This window comes from Lycium ferocissimum, chromosome 10 (genome assembly GCF_029784015.1).
Source record: "Lycium ferocissimum isolate CSIRO_LF1 chromosome 10, AGI_CSIRO_Lferr_CH_V1, whole genome shotgun sequence".
NCBI classification, from domain to species: domain Eukaryota; kingdom Viridiplantae; phylum Streptophyta; class Magnoliopsida; order Solanales; family Solanaceae; genus Lycium; species Lycium ferocissimum.
Genome location: NC_081351.1, coordinates 26876959 through 26899943, shown reverse-complemented (window position 1 = coordinate 26899943; position 22985 = coordinate 26876959). Strand labels below are relative to the sequence as shown.

Below are 22985 nucleotides of genomic sequence, written 5' to 3'. Positions count from 1 at the left end.
ATCTTCAAACATAAGGGACCATTTATGTCATTTTCTCTCGTATCTCCAGTTCTGAAAAAACTACTGTACTGTCTTCCCCATCAATCTCCAAGAATCTAAAATCGTGAGCATCAGCAATGCTAGCACTAAACCCAACATCAATCTTTTTGTTCCCACAAAACCCAAAACCATTTTCATTGAATAGGGTTTCAAAATTCATTTCCAGGACAATTTCAAGATTCCCCGGGGATTCCGATTCCGACGACCCACCGGAAGAAGTTTCCGTCCACCGGCGGTCCAATTACTCCGGTGTAAAGCTTGAAGAAACAGTAGATGTTAAGACTGTAAAGCTAAGACTAGATTCTTGGGTTAGTTCTCGCATTAATGGTGTTAGTAGAGCTCGTGTTCAATCAAGTATAAGGTCCGGCCTTGTTTCCGTCAATGGACACGTCACTGATAAGGTAGGTGCCACTGCTCTCCACTCAAACATTATATGTATATATATATAAAGATTGAAATTATATAAAGAAAAATTGAAATTATATATTGTCAAACCTCTCTATTACTTTGTAGTTTGTCTAGATATGTTTTTGGTTGCTATACTTGATATGCTAGGACATAGTATGATATAACATAACATCGAAAAACGGTTACAAAGAAAACTTGGACTTTATAGTGGAATGTTGTTATAGATAGAGGTGGAGCTAGGATTTTTAGCAGGTGTTTGGCTATAGAAACCAAATATTTTCACCTTATTTGGAATTTATGAAGTTGGAGTACTGTTTGGTTATAGTTTTTGCAAAGGAGAAAAGAGAGCACCTTATTTGAAATTTATTAAGATGGAGTTGGAAAACAGGTTTGGAGCACTTTTCCAAATTTGAAATATTACTTCACCTTCATTTCCCCAAAGTAATTTATGCTTCTAATAAAAATCATATTGTGGGGGTTTGATAGACACACTTGAGGATGAGTTCAGAGGTTCAATAGGAATAACACTTAGTTGAGGTGCCAAAATAGAAAAAAGGGGCAAATATAGGGGGTTGCATATGCATTAAGCCATTTTTCTTGCTTATTGGGTTTTGAATAGATTATTTGTATTGTACATATCAAATAGATTTTTAACATAAAAATACAGGGTTTGAACCAATTATAGAGGATGACTATTATAGGGAAGTCTTGTATTTGTATTAAGAAGAGGGTGCAGTGGTACTCTATCATTCACTGACTTAAAAATCCTGGATTTGTCTCAGTTTTGTTCTCTATTTTTGTTTTGTTCGTAAAGATTGGATTTTTTCTTTTGCAGGTCTCACAGATGGTAAAAGGTGGGGATAAGGTTAATTGTACAATATCTGATTTGAAGCCTTTAAGAGCTGAACCAGAGGATATTCCATTAGATATAGTGTATGAAGATGAACATGTGCTTGTTGTTAACAAGCCTGCTCACATGGTAAGTTCTCGAATCATCTTCTAGTAGTTGTTTTGCATCTTTCTTTGACGGAACATTTATTCAAACACTTGAGAAGAGTAGAATCACTTACCACAGTTCTGTTTTGTGATGTCTAATCAGAGGCCGAGTTAGGAATTTTAGTTTATGGGTTCTGAATCACAATCCTGTTCGTTCACTGGGTTTTGGCTAAATTCTTTGTACATATTAAATGAAATTATTATGCAAATACAGGGTTTGAGCTAAAGCTACTGGGTTCTGCTGAACCCGTAGCTCTAAGGCTAGCTCCACCCCTGGGTGTCTTGTCCAATAATGGCTATCTTTTCTGAAAGCTCAACAAGGGCGGAGCCACGTTAGCTCCAGGGGGTTCGGATGAACCCCCTCGGCGAAAAAGTACAGTGTATTTTTAAAGTTAAAATTATTTTATTATGTATATATAGTAGATGTTGAACCCAAAAATTATTTTATTATGTATATATAGTAGATGTTGAACCCCCTGACTTCTTCGTGTATTTACCTTTTAGAATTTTTGAACCCCCTAGATGAAAATCCTGGCTCCGCCACTGAAGCTCAAGGGGATTTTGTTTCAATACAGGTAGTTCATCCTGCACCAGGAAATGCTACTGGAACGCTTGTAAGCGGAATTCTTCACCACTGCAGTCTTCCCACTCTTTCATTTCCGGGTGAGGAAGTGCTTTCTGATGTGGAGGATGCTTCTGATGATGAGTTGAACCTGTCTTCTGTTATGTGTGAGTCATCTGTTCGGCCAGGAATTGTGCATAGGTTAGACAAAGGAACAAGTGGATTGCTTGTTGTAGCGAAGGTGAATTCCTACTTACAGGCTCTGAAGATGGGTAATTCATGTCCCTTATATTCTGAGAAATTTGTGCTTGTGTTACTAGACTAATTTGCTTAATTTAAACATCTTTCATGTCTCTACAGAACGAGCATTCTCTTGCCGATCTAGCTGAGCAGTTTAAGAAACATACCATAAAGAGAGTATACGTTAGCATTACTTGTGGGGTACCAACATCAGTTTCAGGACGTGTTGATATTCCAATTGGTCGTGATTCTAATAACAGAATCCGTATGGCTGCTATTCCTGGAACACCTAAAAGTGGAAAATCCCGTCATGCTGTCAGTAGGTGCTGGAAACTCGTTTCATACTTTGTTTTCTTTGTCTTCTCCTCAAAATATATGCTGATTAGAGGTCTTTCAGTGACAAGTAAATCAAGTAATACTTTTTTCAGGTATAAAGTAATTGAAAAACTTGCTGGGGGTGGCTCCGCATTGGTTGAATGGAGGTTAGAAACCGGGCGGACTCATCAGGTACAATATCACATGGACTCTTAGTTACTCATGACAAGCTTCATTCTTCTGCCAAAACATTGTCCATCTCATGTTTACCAGCTTGGTATGGTGCATTCTTTACAAGTCTCAAATATATGCTCTTTGATCTTTCTTAGCCCGTTTCTTTTGTCAAGTCCTTCATATCTACATACTTTACGATACATATTATCGGAAGGTATGAGGTGTTGTTACTTTGTACAGTTTGTAGGCATTTCACTATGGTGTACTTGTACAGTTAGCGCTATCAAAGCAGCCAACTTTTGAATCTACAAGTTTCACCTGTTCTAGAAAATAACATTTTAGATGCTGCTTCATATTAAAAAAAATTCAAAAAATCGTAGATGGCGCCCTCATAATATATAGGATCTTTGTTTCAGCATTATTTCTATTGAACATTCCCCCTGTTAATCTCAGCGTTTGAGTTAATGAAACAGATACGTGCTCATGCGAAGTACCTAGGTATACCTCTCATGGGTGATGACGTTTATGGAGGTACTAAGGACATGGCTCTTTCGCTTCTTCAGCCTAAAACACCACCAAGGATTCATAGGAAACTTTCGGAATTGGTTTCTCGAATAGAAAGACCTTGCCTCCATGCATTAACCCTCGGGTAAACTTGAATATTATGTTGCATCTATTCAGCATGACTAAATATAGTCGTATATTACCATTGGTGATACGTGAGTCTGGTTTTCAGATTTAGGCATCCATACACAGGCGAGAATATACACTTCACTCGGTTGCCGCCTCCTGATTTTGCTGAGATTTTAATGGAGCTACGTGCCATTAGCACTGAGAACGTAACTCATCTGAATTACTGGTAATTTTAATCCTCATAGCTCACATGATGTGCTGATGTGAATGATCTACTTTCAGGTAAAAGGAGTAGCAGACCGTCTTTGATACTAATCAACATATGCGTATACGCGGACAGCTCAAACACAGTTTTGATATTGGTACTTTAATAGATAGCTATCATGAGTTTATTCTTTTTCCTGTTATAGTTGGATTACTCTCCTATGATGTAAAGAGAGGAATTTCGATTATCTTCTATTAAAAGTCAAATGTACGCTTTAACAAGCAATCAATGTGCATTGTCGTTTCAAGGTGCTGCAGCGTTTAGAATATTGATAAAATTTTGGAGTTATGCTCCATTGCCGCAACATTTCTTCTTTTTTTAAATCTTGGTGTATGGGCCAGGTTGGTCACACCTCGAGTATTTAACACATTAACTTATTGATGATTTGATGAACTAAAAAGAGACACAAGGCTACGTTCATATCCAGATAAGAACAATATTGTAGTAAATCAGACGAGCTCTAAAACCTAGCACCATAATAGATCACATAATCTAAACTCTGATTTCTGATACAGTTCGCCGCCAACTATTCTGAGCTAAATAAACTATTAGAACAATATAAAAGAAACCACAAATATGCATTAATTCTTCAAAACTGGCAAGCAAATGGCCTGCGTATATGTTAATGGAAGTCTGGCAATAAGCATCACAGCAGCAGCAGAAGTCTAAACAGCCCAAGCAAGCACCATTCTCCACAACTACAATATGGTTGGGATCCATCACCGCCTGTAACTCGCCTAAGTATCTGAAACGCAGAAAAAAAGTGTCATAACCAAAGTGAGATTGTATTATCCATGAAGAAAAGTTCCGTTGTAAAACTAAGAGCCACTAATTGGATATTAGAGTTTCACCCTCAGGTTCTCACACTCCGACAAGAAGTTTCATTAATCAAATCTTTTACTATAAATAGCCACTAATGCAAAAAAAAAAAAAAAAAAAAAAGAATCAGACGAAACATATTACTGATGAACAGTTGAAAAACTAATTCCAAACAGTTAGTTAGATAGCAAGTAAAGATTCTTTCACTTCATTCGCTATTTTACTGCTAACTAGCTGCTCAATGTGAACACAACTGATAGCCTTGGCAGCTAAATTTTGTTTACATTTGGATATAGAGCAAAATAGATTCGTTCGGGGGAAGTCGTGCATTTTGGGTAAATAATTGGAGATAAAGAGATGACTCTTTCTAAAAAAAACAGTGTTGAAAAACCAATGGCTCTGACTTGAAATCTTTTACCTTCAGTTGTTGTAAAGTGATATAACAAAGAGCTTCCAAGTTGAGGAGAATTAGGGGTTAGCATGCTATAATCCAAATCGGGAAGGCCCTAACACAGCCAAGATTTATATAAAATCATTACATTTCTTCGTTGAATCCCAAGATGAAAGCTTTCTTCTTCTCTCTGGCTACCAGAGCCGAAGAAATGAATTGCATTCAATTTGAGAGAGAGCAAGATGGAGTTGGTTTTTCTGAATGATGGTAGTCATCTCACTGCACCGAAACTAGATGAACATCTTCAGCCATTTTTTACTCCAGATACTACTTATGCATAGCACTTTGAGAGTTTGAGACACTGTAGACACTAGCATGAGGCCAAAACTGTCTCACAAGCCTATTTCTCTTTTTAATAAGGTAAAAGTTCTATAAAACAGTACAAAGAAGGTACAAAAAGTTTTATAAAACAGTACACAAACCTATTTCATTACTAACTTAGAGGAATTGGCAGAAATCTCAGGTTGACGGTTAGAATTTGTATTGAACAGTAACTTCTTGTTCATATGCATAACATTCTTTATTTCACCGCACTTGAGACCATGTTCTAAGCACCACTTTGGCGGCGAAGGGAATCTTAAGCTAGATATGAGAAAAATTTCCAAAAACATGGAGATACCTTTTTGAAAGAGAATTAATTCTTGTATTCACCAACATGCATCCACTTGGTAGACGACCATTTGTTCCCTTTAATCACAGGGCAACCACCTGGAATAAAATTGTTTAGTTACGCAGATCAAAGCTGTTAGAAGAACAAAAGAGAATACTAGTTCTTGTAGGGAGTAAATTCAGCCATCAAGGAATACTTTAACTTTCACAATAATCCCATAACCAGTAGACTCCTTTGAGAAACTAAATCAAACAATCAAAATGCACAGGACAGGCACAAGTTTCTACAGAAATAATCACAAAATAAAATAATCATGAGCAAGGAAAATAATTATTGTACTGGGTATGTTGTTGTTGATAACTTATTCTTCTTCAAGGCCAAAAAGCTTAGCAACATGCGACATTAATGTCGGAATCCTGATATCTCTACAAGATGAATAATCAGTATGCAACTTTCAATATGTTCAGCTCTGTTCACAAACTATTGCACTGCTGGATAAAGTAATCTCAACAATTATTTCATCTCGTGATTAATACCAAAATATTCTAGCAAATAACAAGACAATTCTGCTACACCACTGCCCAAGACAAGAAGAAATTGACGCAATTAACCAGTTGGCTACTAGTAAACTTGCATCTTTTTTATAAGAGTTTCTCACAGTGAAGGAAGGAAAGGGGAAACATTTACATTAAAGAAGGTTTAAAAGGTGTTAATAATGGGAGATTAAGGAGAAAGAGAAGCACCGTGCAAACTTGACGGATCCAAAGAAGCATCAGGCCGCATGCTCCAGAAAAGCAAAGCATCGCCCATCTTTGGTTTGACAGAGAGGCCCTTTTTAGCACATTCTGACAACTCGTTCCACCCCGGACGGGAACTGAAGTTTCCCTTTGCTGCTGGAAAAACAGTTTCACCCCCTTCTTCAACATCTGATCTGCACATGCCCCAGATAAATAAATAAAACAATCAATCACTGCGGTATTCATTATGCACGCAACGTAGCACAAATTCAGAACTTCTATGATATCTATAGCGTAATTTTTTGAGGAATTAAAAATCTTACAGATACATGAGAACAGTAGCTATGCGTTGGCCCCCATTTTGGGTGTTGAATTCATCAAGAAAGTAGTCAAAATGAGGCTCATACTTTTGTCCAGCTTCGTAATGTAAAACTTGTAGACCTTCTCCGTGTTCTGTAAACAAGCTTATCTAATCAGGGAATTCACAAGGGAAGCAAAGTACTATTATGACCCTAACAGAGGATGGATACATGTCTGCGTAGAAATGATCTTCGTTTTCCTTAAAAGAACATTAGTGACTCTAACTAACAAGAATAGAATCACCGATCTCGCTGACTGTTGTGAAGAGGAAAACCAAACTAGTAACTCATACTTTGAAGGCCAGGAAAAATAACAGCCTAAAATATCTCTAGACAAGAAAATATACATTTAAGTACTGCTATTTACATGAATAAAATGGAATTTTAATATCCTAAACCTCCCTTGAGGTAAGCCTAACGATCAAAACCATCAAAACTAAAGTAATTAAAATTTTAGAAATTACTTTTAAAAGTTCAAATTATACAACCATTGCTTCTTATAAAAGAACAAAAAAAAAAAACACTTTATCAGAGAATGTTTCCCGTTAATTTTCTGACAAGAACTTATGGATGAGAATGACAACAAAGAGTTCATACGCTATGATTTTTGCATGGATATCGTCCAGTCCTCGTACCTACAGGAATGAATGAAAAATCTGCTATCCTCTTCTCAATATTTCTGATAATTTTATCTCGTCCCCTCCTCAAAAACATTCCTGAACTTGTACGAACCCTGTTATATAACACTGTTAGAACATCAATTCCAGAGAAAAAATTAGCCCTCCCCCTCCTCCATCTTATTTCAGATGACACTATTTAAAGTTTAAACCAGCACAAATTCTAAAATGTTATAGTTCGATATGTGCATCTTTTTAATAGCAGTGGAGAAAAAATAGTAACAATTGATAAAGTTAATTTGTTTAGGAAAATATCGCTCAATTTAATTTTGAGTTAAACGAATTTATATTCTTAAACATTGTAAAAGTTGCATAAAATAAAAAGTAGGAGTACTAAATAGGATGGTGTCAGACATTTTGAGATGTCCCGAAACTGAGAATAATATTATATATTGGAACGAAGGACGAAAAGAATAAAGTCCCTAACCAAGCTATTAAAAGAAGAAAATTATAGATGAAGAAAAAACTTCATGATTGCTCGTCGTGGTAAACTGGCCAGTTAATGAAAGTAAAGAAGTTAGCAGTACAAACCTGCTATCTTTACTCTGACCGGTTTTGCTATCAACAACTGTTGACTTCGCCATGTGAGGTTTAGCTTGATTTATCAAGTATTCACATTCTTCCTTGGACTGTTGAAATGCAAACCACATTGTCAAAATAAAACTTGTACATTTAACAATATCTTAGTGAATCACAAAAGAATGATGCACGTTATAATCAAAGTGATCTAAGAGCAACTGCGTGAAACATAAATGGAGAAAATATATGGAAACACTGAAGAATACCCCTTCCACACCCCACCCCCACCCCTGGCAACAACTCCACTCCACCATTTTTTGAGGAATTTAGAGAGCAAATAGATGAAAGCACCTCTAGAGGAATATATAAAATTGCTTACAAACACATAGTGACGAAACAATCAATTAAGTAATCAACTATCACTCAGTCTCAAATTGGTTGGGCCGACAATATGAATACTCAGTGACCATTATGCTATATTTTGGTCCATTTTATTCTAGTTCTAAATGATTAACCATTAATGCAAATGAGTGGTTCTCTAAATCTCACCTTACACGAGCATACAAATCTCTAACTAAATACTAGAACGACTTACAAACACACAGTGACGAAACAATCAATTAAGTAATCAACTATCGCTCAGTCTCAAATTGGTTGGGCTGACAATATGAATACTCAGTGACCATTATGCTATATTTTGGTCCATTTTATTCTAGTTCTAAATGATTAACCATTAATGCAAATGAGTGGTTCTCTAAATCTCACCTTACACGAGCATACAAATCTCTAACTAAATACTAGAACTAATGCAATGTAACAACAATAACTAAACCTTAGCTCACCTATATGGATATTCTAAAGCTAACTAAGTGATCTTTACTGCAAATGAGTGGTTCTATAAAACTTGCAGTTCTCTAAAAATCATTTTACACGAGCATACAAATCTCTAACCAAATACCAGAACTAATGAAATGTAACAACTAACAACAATAACAAAACCTTAGTTCACCTATATGGATATTCTAATGCTAAATAGTTAACCTTTATTGAAAATGAGTGGTCCTACAAAACTTGAGGTTCTCTAAATCTCACCTTACACGAGCATACAAATCTCTAACCAAATACCAAAACTAATGCAATGTAACAACAATAACTAAACCTTAGCTCACCTATATGGATATTCTAATGCTAAATAGTAAACCTTTATTGAAAATGAGTGGTTCTACAAAACTTGAGGTTCTCTAAATCTCACCTTACATGAGCATACAAATCTCTAACCAAATACCAGAACTAATGCAATGTAACAACAATAACAAAACCTAGCTCACCTATGAGGATACTCTAATGCTAAATAGTTAACATTTATTGAAAATGAGTGGTTTTATAAAACCGGCGGTTCTCTAAATCTCACCTTATACCTTAAATGAACATACAAATCTCTAACCAACAATAATCTAATGTAATGTAACAACAATAACTAAACCTTAGCTCACCAATATGGAGATCCTAAGTGCAATTGAGTGGCTTTAACTAGAGGTTCTCTAAATCTCACCTTACACGTGCATACAAAAGTCTAACCAAATACCAGAAATAATGTAACGTAACAACAATAACTAAACCTTAGCTCATCTATATGGAGATCCTAAGTGCAATTGAGTGGCTTTAACTAGAGGTTCTCTAAATCTCACCTTACACGTGCATACAAAAGTCTAACCAAATACCAGAAATAATGTAACGTAACAACAATAACTAAACCTTAGCTCACCTATATGGAGATCCTAAGTGCAATTGAGTGGCTTTAACTAGAGGTTCTCTAAATCTCACCTTACACGTGCATACAAAAGTCTAACCAAATACCAGAAATAATGTAACGTAACAACAATAACTAAACCTTAGCTCACCTATTAGGATATTTTGCTTACATTACATGGATCTTTGCTTTCATTCTGTTTAATTCTAAGTTAACACTTCAGTACACAAGAACAAATTAACAAAATCAGACCAAAAATGTCTAAGGTTGTGGTCACTTAATGAAGAGTAAGAGAGACACTCTCACCAAGAAATTGTGGTAAAGAAAGGCACGAGGCTCCCAAGATAAGATCTCCGTCCACTGTTCCCCTCTTTTCCCTAGTCCATCGCCTTCACCTCTGCAAATAAATCACTTTTCAAAAATACAGACAAACAAAATCTCATTGGATCAGCAGCAACAGTTAAATCATACATGAAGATATAAAATCAGTGAAATTAATCAATTCTCTGATATCTCTGCAAATAAAATCTCTTTTCAGAAATACAGTCCAACAAAATCTCCGTGGATCTAAGCAACAGTTAAACATACTCTAAGCATATAAAATCAGTGAAATTAATCAATTCTCTAATATATCTGCAAATAAATCTTTTTTCAGAAATACAGTCCAACAAAATCTCCGTGGATCTAAGCAACAGTTAAACATACTCTAAGCATAATTTTTTTTGGATATTAGATGACTGACCCTTTTAATCCAGTTCATATAATGTCTTTCTCGGGAGCTAGAGGAAATGCATCTCAGGTACATCAATTAGTAGGTATGAGAGGATTAATGTCGGATCCTCAAGGACAAATGATTGATTTACCTATTCAAAGCAATTTGCGCGAAGGACTCTCTTAAAAAATATACAGATTTTGAAATTATTTAAGCCACGTAGCCAAATATACAATATTATTCAGCATTACAACTGGGGGAAAAGCATTATACATAATGTGTCAACCTTGTATAAAAGGTGTTTATACACAACTATGAGCTAAATCGGCTAACAAACTCAAAATATGGGCTACGTTGGATAAATATTTTCAAAAATAGACATCCAGCTTCATTTTCCCTATAAAATCAGTGATTAATCAATTCTCTGATATCTCTGCAAATAAATCTCTGTGGATCGATAGCAACAGTTAAAACACACTCTAAGCATATAAAAGCAGTGAGATTAATCAATTCTGTGATATCTCAGCAAATAAATAACTTTTCAGAAACACAGTCAAATAGAATCTCATTGAATCGGAAAAAAAACAGTTACTCTATACATATCCTAAGTATATAAAAACAGTGAAATTAATTAATCAATTTTTCTGATATTCAAACGAAATACGTACATATCTAAATTGAAGCGTTTGAACTTGATGTGATCGTGAATAGAGGACGTTTCATCATCGGAACCAACAGGAAGATTAAAAATGCCTAAAGCGAGAAGCATTAGAAGAACAACTGTTAGCATTAAAAGCATTGAAAGGACTAAAACCACTGTTGATGATCTCTTTCCTTGATGCCGATTTAACCTCCCTTTCGCCATTGCTTCAATGCAATTTTCTCCAAAACCCTAGATTGATTAATTAAATAATATTTTCCGGCAACGGAGTTGTTTTTTCCCGGTTAGACGGTGAATTGAAAGTGGAATTTATATTTATTTAATTTTAGAGTATGCTGGAGGAAGGTTCGTGGGGAAGAACTAAAAATAACGGTATATATCAAATGACAAATTCGTCCTCCTTATTATTTTTTGAAAATTACCTGATTGGGGGCTGGGTTTTGTATTTTGATTCAATGAGGGAGTTTATTTTTTTAATCAAAGAGTCACTCTAACTTTATTTTTTAACACAAAAGTCACTTAATTAATAATTTATTTATCTCAGAAAATCACTCCACTTTATTTTGTAACACAAATGTCACTCAACTGTTATTTTTTCGCCTACGTAATCACTCAACCATTGTCATCTCACCGACAAAGTCACTCAACTTGAATTGGTTGAGTGACTTTATAGGTGAAATAACAATAGTTGATGGACTTTGTAGGTGAAACGATAATGGTTGAGTGACTTTTTAATATAATTACCGTTAGTTGAGTGATTTTTGTGTTAGAACACAAAGTCGAGTGACATTTTGAGATACAAACGATTAGTTGAGTGACCGTTTGAAAATTAATTCTTCAAAAGGGGTAAAAGGCCCCCGGTTTTCGAAATAGAGCACACTGAATCTAGTTTTCTTTCTTTTTGTTTGCTTTATTCTTGCTTTCATTATATTTTGCCGTTTCTTTTTCCTATTATAAAGCAAGACTAGTTCTGATAGTTCTTCGTCAGTCAAATAGAATGATTATAAAGTAATGGAAATAATATTATTGTAAACGGCGATACTTATTATTGTTGTTGCAGCGTAAAAGTTGTTGGGAGTGTGAGAATTAAGACGTAATTCTTGTTAGTTGTTGTTGTGTTGAAATTGTGGCATAGTTTCATTATTGTTTTATGTTGTTGATACTGAGGCCGCGAGGCATATCTTTTTTGTTATATACTACTCCATCCGTTTCAATTTATGTGAACTCATTTGGCTGGGCACGGAGTTTAAGAAAGAAGAGAGACTTTTAAACTTGTGGTCCTAAATGAGTTACATATATTTTGTGTGGCTATAAATCATTGCATAAAGGTAAAGTGTTTCCAAATATAAAAAGAGGTCAGTATCATATTAGGTTTATTACATTAAAATATTTATTTGTAAATATTTCTTAAATTTTTTCATAGTATTTTGTCTTTTATCATATTAGGTTTATTACATCAAAATACCCCTGAACTATACTCGAAAAGTCGATATCACACCTAAACTATACGAGCGACCTATTACACACCTAATATATTCAAAAGTGATATTTTTTACTCCCCGAGTGATGTGGCATAAAATATAAAAATAATTAAAAAATAGGCGCGTTTTATTTAAAATTAATTCATTTTTTCTTTTTTTTTTAATACTTAATTTATATTTTTTTTAATCCCACCCCCACCCCCAACCCCCACCCATACCTTTCTTCTTCATTTCCCCACCCCTCCCCCCACGCGTTCCTTTCTTCTTCATTTCCCCACCCATCCCTTCCTTCCAACCCCCACCCGTCTCTTTTCCACTCCGTCTTCCTCTTGTTTACTCCTCTAAATCCACTGCCACCTAAATAGTAACGAAATATATGGGATGAAGGGATTACTGTTTCCTCCTCTAAATCCACTGCCACCCGTCCCTTTTCCACTCTGTCTTCCTCTTGTTTCCTCCTCTAATTCCTCTTGTTTTTTTCTTCCACTTCTGGTTCATATATTAAATTTTTTCTGTGACAATGGGTACAAATTTGTGAGCACAAACGGTAGCCAAAAGGGGCGGGTTCAATAGAACCAAATGTTGGATCTGTTGGATTAGAGGAATTCAATGCTTGGGTTTTGCAAAGAGGCAGTAGTTTTACCTTAAATTTACTTCTAAAAACTTGTCATAACACAACATGCCTTCTTCTTCTTCATAGCAACTTAGGCGTCTTCCTGCACAATCAAAGGTCTTTTTTTCTTAAAAAAATTGTTGAATTCAATTTTTAGATATTGGTTTCAATTTAGTGTTTTGGACATTATTATGAGAAAGAATTGATGGTCTTGGACCAGTTCTAGTGGCTAAGCAAAATGAGTTCTTCTGCAATTGGGTTGTAGGTAAACAGAGAAAGAAAATAACAACGTTTTCTTTGATTTTAGGAGCAATAAACCACAGTCGTCGGGTTTCAGAGATATGTTTTAGAGATCAGTTTGGGTACTTCGAAGTGAAGAGTGGAAGAATTTGGGGGCGGCGTGACGGTGGTACTGGTGGTGCGAAGGATTTGGGGGGTGGGGGTAGCGTGAAGGTGGAAGGGAAGGGCGGGGGTGGTGAAATGAAAGAGGGAAAATTAGTTTTTAAAATTTTAATTTTGTTAATAAAGTAAAAAAAAGCAAAATTGTGAAAGAATAAATAAAATAAATAAAAATTGGAGGATTTTTTGACGTGGCATTGACGTGGACTGACGTGGTACTGACGTGGGGAGAGAGTGTGTACACTCTCCCCTAATGCAACTGGTCATAATGTATCAGGGAGCAAAAAATACCACTTTTAAATATATTAGGTGTGTAATAGGTTGCTCGTATAGTTTAGGTGTGATATTGACTTTTCGGGTATAGTTCAGGGGTGTTTTGATGTATTTTGCCTATTTTAAGCTTGAATTTAATTTTGAATGCCAATAAGTTTTATATCCCATGAATGTTAGTAACTCAAATAAAGTCAAAATCAAAACCAACTGAACACTAATGCTAACAAAAGAAATTCAATTCTAACACTAGGAATGACAGTAATGTTGGATATCTATTCTTTAGTTTTGCATATTTGATTTAGAGCGTAAAAATACATAGCTTAATTTTTTTCTTTGTCATGTAATTAATACTTATTAGCTGTACTTATTTTAACATATTAGTATTTAGATTAAAGTCATTTTCTTTATGGCTTATTAACTAGCAATACGTATTTTAACCGATTTTATTATCTTTTTTGTTTAATATTTTAATATGATGTACCACCCATCTTACATTTTGTGTTATTTTCTTAAAAAACACCATAATTATATAGTTGTATCTTACTAGGACTAAAGAAATATTTGAAGTAAAAGTCATGTGTTTTGTATGAAGACTTTTTCGGAAAAAAACCCGAACAACCCGAATAAACCGAACAACCCGAGACAATCCTAAGTTGAAAAACCCGAATTTTATTGGTTTGGTTTGATTTATAAATTTGAAAACCCAAAGCAATTGGTTTGGTTTGGTATTTGATAAATCCGAACCAACCCGGTCTATGTATACCCCTAGTATTACTTATTCGTTTTTCTAAATAACTCATCAATTACATGAGTATGTAATCAGATACTGTGATGTGAGTTGGCATTTTAATTTCACTAATTCTTAGTTATATACAGAGATGTGTAAATGATTTATACTTGGGGCAAATTATAGCGAGTGCACTTAAACCATTCAAAAAGTCGTAAGTTAGGCCCCTTGTATTTTTCTGTCTCAACATAGCTTTTGAACATCTACTTTGTCGACACTAAAAACCTTACATCTACCGTCACAAATGATATCTATTTCTTAGCTAGTTCCACTAGGGATGGCAATTAGGGTAGGGCGAGGGCGGGGGCGGGCGGGGCAAAGTCATAATAGGGCGGGCGGGGCGGGGGCGGAGCGTAAAGTCATAATAGGGCGGGGCGGGGCGGGGCAGGGCAAAGTCATAATAGGGCGGGGCGGGGAAACATATAAACGGGGCGGGGCAGGGCAAAATTTAATTTTTGAAAATTTTTAATAGGGCGAGGGAGGGTGGGGGCAAGAAATGGGTTATAAGTGGGTTGGGTAAAAAATGACTATTTTATTCTTGTTCGCTTAGTTTGAATCACATTTTGAAGCGTCGTTCTTTATTACTAAAAGTATAAGCATGATTGCTTGGAAGTTTGTAAGATTTCTCATTTTTGTTATTAAATTCTTATTTTTTAAAATGTGACTTCTAGCATAAATTAAAATCAATATTTTTTTATTATAAAACTAAACTTATGAAGTAAACCCAGTAATAGAACTATTCTATTTGTTTAAGCTTGTACAAAACGTTTCCTATTTATCGCAAAGTGATCGCCTAATTAATTGATCTTACGATTAACAATATTCATTTAGAAGAAATCACTAAAAAGACATCTACAAAAAGGTGAAATACTACTACTTGCCAGTTATACTTACATCACAAGTTTGTCTTTAGTAATTAAGACAAATCATTTTTTTTTAACTCAAACATTCCTTCAAGCTTATTTAATTATACTAAAGATGATTTTGTGTATTCTCATGCTAAATATAGTAAAATATTTAAATTCTAGTTCTATTTTGAAATTTGAATGATCAAAAAAAAAAAAATTCAATTTTAGGAACTAATCATTCATCTAATTGTTTTTAAGAAAATATGTCATGCTTCAAGTGAAAAATAAAGAGGAAAAATGAAAGATAATATAAACGGGGCGGGGCGGGGCGGGGCTTAGCGGGGCGGGCGGGGGCGGGGCAAGAATTTCCTTGAAAAAAAGCTAAACGGGCGGGCGGGGGCGGGTCAAAATCTTAGCAGGTCAAGGCTTGCCCCGCCCTAACCTGCCCTAACCCGCCCTATTGCCATCCCTAAGTTCCACTTCTTCCACTATTTGTCCTTGTACTTCAAAATACAGACATTGCAAAGCTTTATATCGTCGTTACTCGTTAATTAGTTCTTTGTTAAGGTCTCGAATAGTTTAAGGGTCTCTGCTATATATGGTCCTTAAGCTTATTGAACATTAAACAGACATGGTTAAACCCATCTAACCAAACAAATCTCAAAATTCTCAGAGTTACTCATCCTGGTACAAGTACAGTGAAGGCTAAAAGAGTGAAGAAAGTTTAAGATTACAACGATTACATTTGTATTGCATAATCTCCATGCAGAAGAGCCTCACTTGCTAAGGTTCTTGAACTATCACTGTACATTTCATAACACCTGCACAATCAACATAGCTAAATAGTATCATTTAACAATGGAGAAAGAACAGTGGATCGGAAAGAGACTCGATTGTTTAACTAACGTACATAAGCTTCAAACAGTAAAAATTTCCACTGCCCCCACACTGCCCTTACCAAGGAGGGGGCTAAATTTTCATTTGTGACCAATAACCAAACTTCGCGAGCTCATAAACATGATTCTAGTTCTCCATCTGATTGGCTACTTTTAATTCTACACGAGGAAAGCTATTTACTCAAAAAATAAAGCTTTTTTTTTCGAATGTCAACCTACATTTTACAATTTGGCTCTGCTAACTATGCAATGAAAAGTACTAATAATGCATGATAGATAATTAAGTTTGATTGCAAAGAAGTTATACATTCATCAAATAAACATGTCTAACAATAATGACAACAGTTCCAACTTCCAAACTTATAATATGAAGTATGATATGATGGTGAATCATAACCATCATGTATTGCTACAAATTGCTATCATCCAGAGTCCGGACAAAACCATGATACTGGAGCGCAAAGAAGAGACTGTCATGCACCTAAGGGTGTGACCTAGTGGTCAATGTGTGATTGAGAACCACGAGGTCTTAGTTTCAAATCCAACGGAGACAAAAAAAACACTAGGTGATTTCCTGATCCATCCAAGTCTTGGTGGACAGAGTTACCCGGTACCTATGCTGACAGGAGGTAGCAGGTACCCCGTGAAATTAGTCGATGTGCACGCAAGTTGACCCGGACATCACGATTATCAAAAAGAAAAGAGAGAGAGACAGACTCACCATCTCCCTACTTCAAAGCCCATCAGACTTCCCTTTCACATCTCTTTTATCTACTTCTTCTGATTGATTTCTGGGTTCATCCATCAGTCTTTTGAGAGGGACACAAATTATTAGTGTTTTTGGTTATGCATCTATATCCCAACGTAATGAAGTTGTTCTAATTGTAACTTTCCTGCAAACTTAACCTTACTTTATTGATTGGAGTCCCATCGACCAAAAGTCCGTCTGAATTAAAGATCTTAAATAGTACGTACCAAACAGTCGACCAATTGACGTCTAACTTGACCGCCGCTTCAGATTATACAATCACCCAATCAGTTCCAATAACAAACTTATCTTAAAAATAAATGTAATAATAATCAACCTTAAAGAAATCTGAAGTTAATGTCATCCTGTATGTGGTAATATATCTTATAGATAATGTGCTAAAAAGCATGTTATTTGATGGGTGTATTCAGGGAAAAAAATAATCTAACTAACCAGAATATCAAGGAGTATTTGAATTGCCACGTTGCTTTTCGATTTCTTGCTTTTGTTTGTCCGCAAGTTTTTCCAAAGCAGCTTGTAGAGCATCCCGACCCCCAATTAGCAACCTGGTGATGACTTCTGGATCTCTCTCAAATCGTGCCTCCTCGAATTCCTTTCGGACATTTTCTCTGAGAACATCCCGCCAAATTATGCCTTGAGAGTTGGCCCACATGAAGAACCGGGTAGCGCGGATGACGTCTCGATATAGACTTAGAGCCTCGCGCCGACTGCCAGTGAGTCGCTGTCTATTTAGGAGCTCGTTCTCGTCATCATCTAGGCTCTTCTCCTTTTTGACGACGTGTCTATCCAATAATTCCTCCATTGTATCTGGACCATGATGCAGGAGGCGATAGTGATGCAAGATCCATCTTGACTCGAAACTATGATTCACAGTGGTTGAAAGAGATCGGAATTTTTGGATATTAGCAGTCATCTTTTGCCTCAGCAACCTGGCTGGTAGGGTCAGAGAAACAAGACTTGAGAGTAAGCATATTTTATCAAAATGTCATATTTCACAGGAAAAAAGTCAGTAGCTTAAAGTGAAGTGAAAAAAATCATCCAATCTAAATAACACTTCTCCTAAAAACGCGACAACATCCATACAGAACAGTCTTGCTTTTCTGAAGAATGCTATCCGACACAACAACCACAAGATACTACATGATAGAGAAAACTCCAACTGACTGTCAAGACCTTTTTTCTGGGAGAAAATAAGGAACAAATTGGACTCACGACCTATGACCTTAAGTAGCTGTAACCGCATTTATATGCTAGCGTGCTGGCATGAAACTCTAAATCTACATACTTATTCCGTTCAGTTTCTACTGCAATGCACAACAGGAATAAAGATAGAATGAAACCAAAAAAAAACTTCTCTTTTCATTTGGCCTAAAGAAAGATGGGAAAATGGGAGAATTACAGGAGATTCTACATACTTGTTCCGTTCAGTTTGATCAGAATTCAAGTTTTAAACCAGCTAATTGTAGGTTTCAAAGCAAATATATAATCAAACAACATGGAACAGAGAAAATTAATGGCAAATTACCAAACTTTGGCACACAGTAAAAAAAAAAAGAAGAAGATACATAATAAGGCAACTTATTCTTCCCTGACACTTCTTCAAACAGTTGAAATGCTACAAGCCAGTTGGACAAATGGATATAATAATTTGTGAATAAACAAAATGTAATAAATATCTCTGTTGAATTGAACAATGTATTGGCAGCATAATAATACAAATCAATTTGACATTTCCAAGAAGGGGAAAAAAAAAACCACGAGATCAACGTAGCGCTATTAGGTAATTAATTATAGGATAAACAATTCAGTTATCAGAAATAATCAACCCAAAGTTAGTAACTTTAATATCGATTGGACAGAGGAACAACAAAGAAAAATTAAAACTAAGAAAGTAGAATGTATTTTTTGAGATCTAACCTGTGATATATATATCTGCAAATTACTGAAGTTATCGTAAGGGATTCACGGTTAGAGAATCAATTAATTATCTGTTTATCTATAAAACAATTAGAAGCAAGCAAAATATGTGGATTGGCAAGAACACTTTGGGTGATTAGCGTTGTAGGGAGGGACGAGAATTTGGAAATTAAGTGTGTTGACAATTGGGACTTTCAAAATGGGTCAAATCCAACCCAATTTAGATTTGATACGGGTTCAATGATGGGAAATTCAGGTCAACCCATATTTCTATGTGGCCTTGCTGTTACCTATTTTCTGGCTAACTTGTCACTTTTTACATCTGCTATTAAATATTAGCCAAGTGTTCATGGATCGGTTTGAGTCAAATTTGAGTTAAAATTAAAATCAAATCATGATAATAGGTTTTTAAAATTCTTAAAACCAAATCAAACTAAATATAATACATATCCATTGATTTGGTTGTAGTCGGTTTGGTTCGGTTTTAAAGAAAATTAACATTATTTCCCTCTTTCATGTTTTTTCCCACAATTAGGAGAGAATTTTATTTTTTTCCAACTTATAATTCGTTATTACCCTTTTATTGTGGCAGCTATAATATTCTTGGATTATGGAGATATGTCTTAGGTTTTATAAGTTTTAGTTAAGTGAATAAAGTTTATAAGAAATACAAAGAACAATTATAGGTAAATATCACAGTTGTTTCTTTGAATAAAAGAGTTTGAATTCATGGATTTATTTTTAGAAATGGGCTTAAGGTATAAAGTTCATTAACCTATTAGAGATAAATAAATACTTTTTTATAAAAGTATTTATAAAAATTAATACATTGTACATATATAATCATCAAAAAATTTATCGGTTTGGTTCCGTTATTTCTTCGGTTTGCCTTTAGTAAAACCAGAACCAAACTAAATATTATCGATTTTTTAAAATCTAAAACCAAACCCTGTAACACCCCGAAAATTTTAAACTAACACTTGAATTTTCGGTTGACCATATCTTGATAGTAGGGATATTTTTTATTTCGCTCTTCTTGAACGTGAATTTGAGGATATTTGGAACTTGTTTGAAGTGTTATGGTGTAGTTATGTAAACTACTCCTACTATTATTATCTTAGTGAATTAAGAAATGGAATGGATATTTGATATTTTGGTCAACCGCCTTTTTTTCCCTTCATCCTTAAGAAAGTAATATATATATATATATATATATAATATCTTTTTGGGCTCTTATCCTCTCCACCCCCAATTTCGTTTCCTCCACCAAAATAAACCCCCAAAGCTTCTCTCCTCTCATAATATTCATCCTCTAAATCAATCATCAAAACTTGTTTTGGTTGAGCCACAAACAACTCCACACGATTGAGGTAAGTTGCTAAATCCCATTTTTGAACTGATCAACTGTTGGTATTTTGAGCTTATCTCCTTGTATAAAATTTAGTTTTAAGTAAGCCAAGATGATCTGGAAAGCTATTTCATAGATCTATAACTTTTGTTCAGGCCCCAAAACCTAATTTTGCTTGTATTTACTCAAAAAGAGGTGATGAAGTACATGGAAGAGTCTTGCTTGATTACGTTTACAAACCCCCATGTGCTAACTTGTTAGTATTTTGGGCATATATTTTGTACAAAATTGATATTAGGGTGATTTAAATTTCTATAGAACCCCAAGACATATATCTAAAACATTCATTAAGACCACAAAGGCCATTTTTGTCGTTTACCCCTTTGAAAGCGAGTCCTGATACAAACGGTAGAAGATCCCCGGAATTTCTGTTTTGCTATTTCATGGTGATTTTCACTGATATCGTGTTTTGTTTTGACGTGCTGAAACTATTGAACTTAATTAGATATTTGAAGCTGTATTTTAGTGTATATATATATATACCCTTGTACAAGCTAAGGGAAAATTGGCGAAGGAAGTTGACATATTTACTTGATCGTTGCTTTGGGGATTTATAACTTCTTGATGGTTGTTTGAGCTTTGGAAGCTCTAAAGCTCCAAGGTTTGCACTTAAACTTGAACTTCGCTTTCAATTTATTTGGTTTGAGATATTGTGAGAAGCTTGAATCTTGGTGAAATAATATCTACTTTAAATTGTTGTCATATTGATTCTGTTGCTACTTTGATCTTTTGTACTTGCTTGGAGGGTTGTGAAAGAATATATTGCGACACTTCAATATGATAACTTTATCATTGAGAGTATGATTTTGTAAATTGAGTTATAAGTATGCTAAGATCACATTGGTGTTATGTGAATCATTTTAGTAAGACGACGTAATTCATATACGGATTGCTTCAGCATCATTGCATTCTTGATTATGGGGTGACAACCCTTCTTGATTTCGGATCTTGCCCATCTTGACTTTGGATATGCATTTCGTCTTGATAATGGACTTTTGTCCATTCTCGAGTATGAGTGGAAAGCCACTTTCAACATGGCTCTTGATTCTCTTGATTATTGGGTGACGACCCTTCTTGATAGGGGCTTCGGTCCTTCTTGATAGGGACTTCGGTCCTTCTTGATATTTGATAGTGCTTGATGTGATAGCATTACTTATGTGTTGGGCAAAATTAACTAACTGAATTATGTTTCATGAATTAGCTTCGAAAGCTTTCTTGACACTTGGTATTTGAAGCTTCAAAGGCTTTTGACATTTGGTATTTGAAATATTATTATCTTGAACTATTTTATGGTTTGGTGATTCTCTGATTAAGTACTTGGTTGCAAAGCGGATAAGCTTATGTCTTGAACTCACTTCTTGCAGTTATATTTGATTCATAGCTCACGATTAAATTAACCAAATGGTGAAATTCTGGGATTTGCTTTGGAAAGCTTCTTGATATCTTGAACTATTTTAATGTATGATATTTATTCTCTTGAAAGGATTGTACCTTCATTTAGTTCTTGTTTGATATTTCATTCTCTTGAAACCATGGTACCTCCGTTAAGTGCTTGATGATGATTTTGATATGCTCATTCCTAAAATTTATTGTTGTACTCCTTACATAGCCTACTTCTTCTTTTGATATGAAATGTTAGTTAAGTTATGTGCCACTAAGCTTTATGCTTAGCGATAGTTTGTTACTATCGTAGGTGATGTTCCGAGGAAGACTTAAGGATGGCCAATTGAGGTAGACTATTTGGAAGCTTAGATGAACATCACATTTGCATGAGCATGTTCATTTTGCATACTTTTGGGGACTTGTACGTAATCCATGTGACACACTTAGGTATGCATTTTTGAAACTTGTTTACATGGGTCTCTTTCCACTACTAAATTATTGTGAATATCTTGTCAAATAAATTTCTTCTGAACGTTGAGGTATGAAATTTGCTTTTGTTTCGTAAGTGGCATCCTCCCAAAAAGGGGGTGCTACAAACCCAACCCAAATCAATATCGGTTTATTTAATCGGTTTGATTCGGTCTTGAGTTCGGATCGGTTTTTAACCAAACCGTGAACACCCCTATCAACCACTATTTCAAAAACTACTCTCTTTGTCCTAATTTATGTGATACACTTTCCTTTTTAGTCTGTCCCAAAAAGAATGATATAGTTCTGTATTTAGAAATAACTTAACTTGAAACTTCCCGATTTACTCTTAGTGAAATTGTTTTACAACCACACAAATATCTGTGGGTTGTTGTAGACCACAAATTTCAAAAATCTTCATTTATTTCTTAAACTCCGTGCCTAGTCAAACTATATCATATAAATTGAGACGGACGGAGTATATTACTAACACTTAATCACTCTTTTGACGCGGAAAAAGTTTTGTATGAAAAACACTTTCAACTAAAACACAGATCAACTCCAGCAAATGTGGCTGGAACTCGAAGGATTAATAAGTAAAACTCATAGAACGATTCATGGAGTTCAAAAATTTGTTGGAATTTCAAATTTCATACATTTTGAATGGTTCGTATCTATTTCAAAATAAAAGAATTGGCTTGGTACATGTTTTAAGTAGAATGCCAATAATTTTATATATTTTAGTGGTTCAAATATATTTGAAGTGAAAAAAAGATGAATTGATCCTCTCATATCTTAATTTAATTCCCATCAATT

General features: G+C 35.0%; 3 protein-coding genes across 5 annotated transcripts; 1 reads left to right on the top strand and 2 right to left on the bottom strand.

Annotated features, from left to right (window-relative positions):
* Window positions 1-3: 3 nt before the first annotated feature.
* On the top strand, window positions 4-3857 carry LOC132033091 (RNA pseudouridine synthase 2, chloroplastic). Its single transcript, XM_059422958.1, has 7 exons — window positions 4-440; window positions 1283-1426; window positions 2019-2246; window positions 2366-2568; window positions 2674-2752; window positions 3208-3383; window positions 3471-3857. The coding sequence occupies exons 1-7, from the start codon at window positions 117-119 to the stop codon at window positions 3595-3597; spliced, it is 1281 nt and encodes a 426-aa protein (XP_059278941.1). The 5' UTR covers window positions 4-116; the 3' UTR covers window positions 3598-3857.
* A 203-nt stretch (window positions 3858-4060) lies between these two features.
* On the bottom strand, window positions 4061-11285 carry LOC132033092 (probable prolyl 4-hydroxylase 3). Of its 2 annotated transcripts, XR_009408660.1 has the most exons (9): window positions 10935-11285; window positions 9861-9951; window positions 7817-7914; window positions 7244-7341; window positions 6573-6702; window positions 6256-6443; window positions 5522-5610; window positions 4870-5203; window positions 4061-4377 (listed from the first exon to the last, which is right to left on the bottom strand). XR_009408660.1 is itself a non-coding variant. In XM_059422959.1 (8 exons), exons 1-7 carry the CDS (start codon window positions 11129-11131, stop codon window positions 5537-5539), a joined length of 876 nt encoding a protein of 291 aa, XP_059278942.1. In that variant the 5' UTR covers window positions 11132-11284; the 3' UTR covers window positions 4061-4377; window positions 5522-5536. The 2 variants fall into 2 exon arrangements, 1 of the variants encoding a protein (XP_059278942.1); XM_059422959.1 differs by lacking the exon at window positions 4870-5203 and having other exon boundaries at window positions 10935-11284.
* A 4642-nt stretch (window positions 11286-15927) lies between these two features.
* Window positions 15928-19217, bottom strand: LOC132033093 (uncharacterized). Of its 2 annotated transcripts, none has more exons than XM_059422960.1 (3): window positions 18911-19215; window positions 17426-17926; window positions 15928-16149 (listed from the first exon to the last, which is right to left on the bottom strand). In XM_059422960.1, exon 2 carries the CDS (start codon window positions 17904-17906, stop codon window positions 17433-17435), a length of 474 nt encoding a protein of 157 aa, XP_059278943.1. In that variant the 5' UTR covers window positions 17907-17926; window positions 18911-19215; the 3' UTR covers window positions 15928-16149; window positions 17426-17432. The 2 variants fall into 2 exon arrangements, with proteins under 2 accessions (XP_059278943.1, XP_059278944.1); XM_059422961.1 differs by lacking the exon at window positions 15928-16149 and adding an exon at window positions 16171-17236 and having other exon boundaries at window positions 18911-19217.
* Window positions 19218-22985: the final 3768 nt, after the last annotated feature.

Coding starts and splice junctions, on each gene's coding strand:
- LOC132033091 (XM_059422958.1), top strand. CDS start 117: ATGCTAGCACTAAACCCAACATCAATCTTTTTGTTCCCACAAAACCCA. Junction 2,247..2,365: donor GATTGCTTGTTGTAGCGAAG/GTGAATTCCTAC, acceptor ATGTCTCTACAG/AACGAGCATTCTCTTGCCGA. Junction 2,569..2,673: donor TCCCGTCATGCTGTCAGTAG/GTGCTGGAAACT, acceptor TACTTTTTTCAG/GTATAAAGTAATTGAAAAAC.
- LOC132033092 (XM_059422959.1), bottom strand. CDS start 11,131: ATGGCGAAAGGGAGGTTAAATCGGCATCAAGGAAAGAGATCATCAACA. Junction 7,915..9,860: donor TTCTTTACCACAATTTCTTG/GTGAGAGTGTCT, acceptor GCATTTCAACAG/TCCAAGGAAGAATGTGAATA. Junction 7,342..7,816: donor GGTCAGAGTAAAGATAGCAG/GTTTGTACTGCT, acceptor GTTATATAACAG/GGTTCGTACAAGTTCAGGAA.
- LOC132033093 (XM_059422961.1), bottom strand. CDS start 17,906: ATGACTGCTAATATCCAAAAATTCCGATCTCTTTCAACCACTGTGAAT.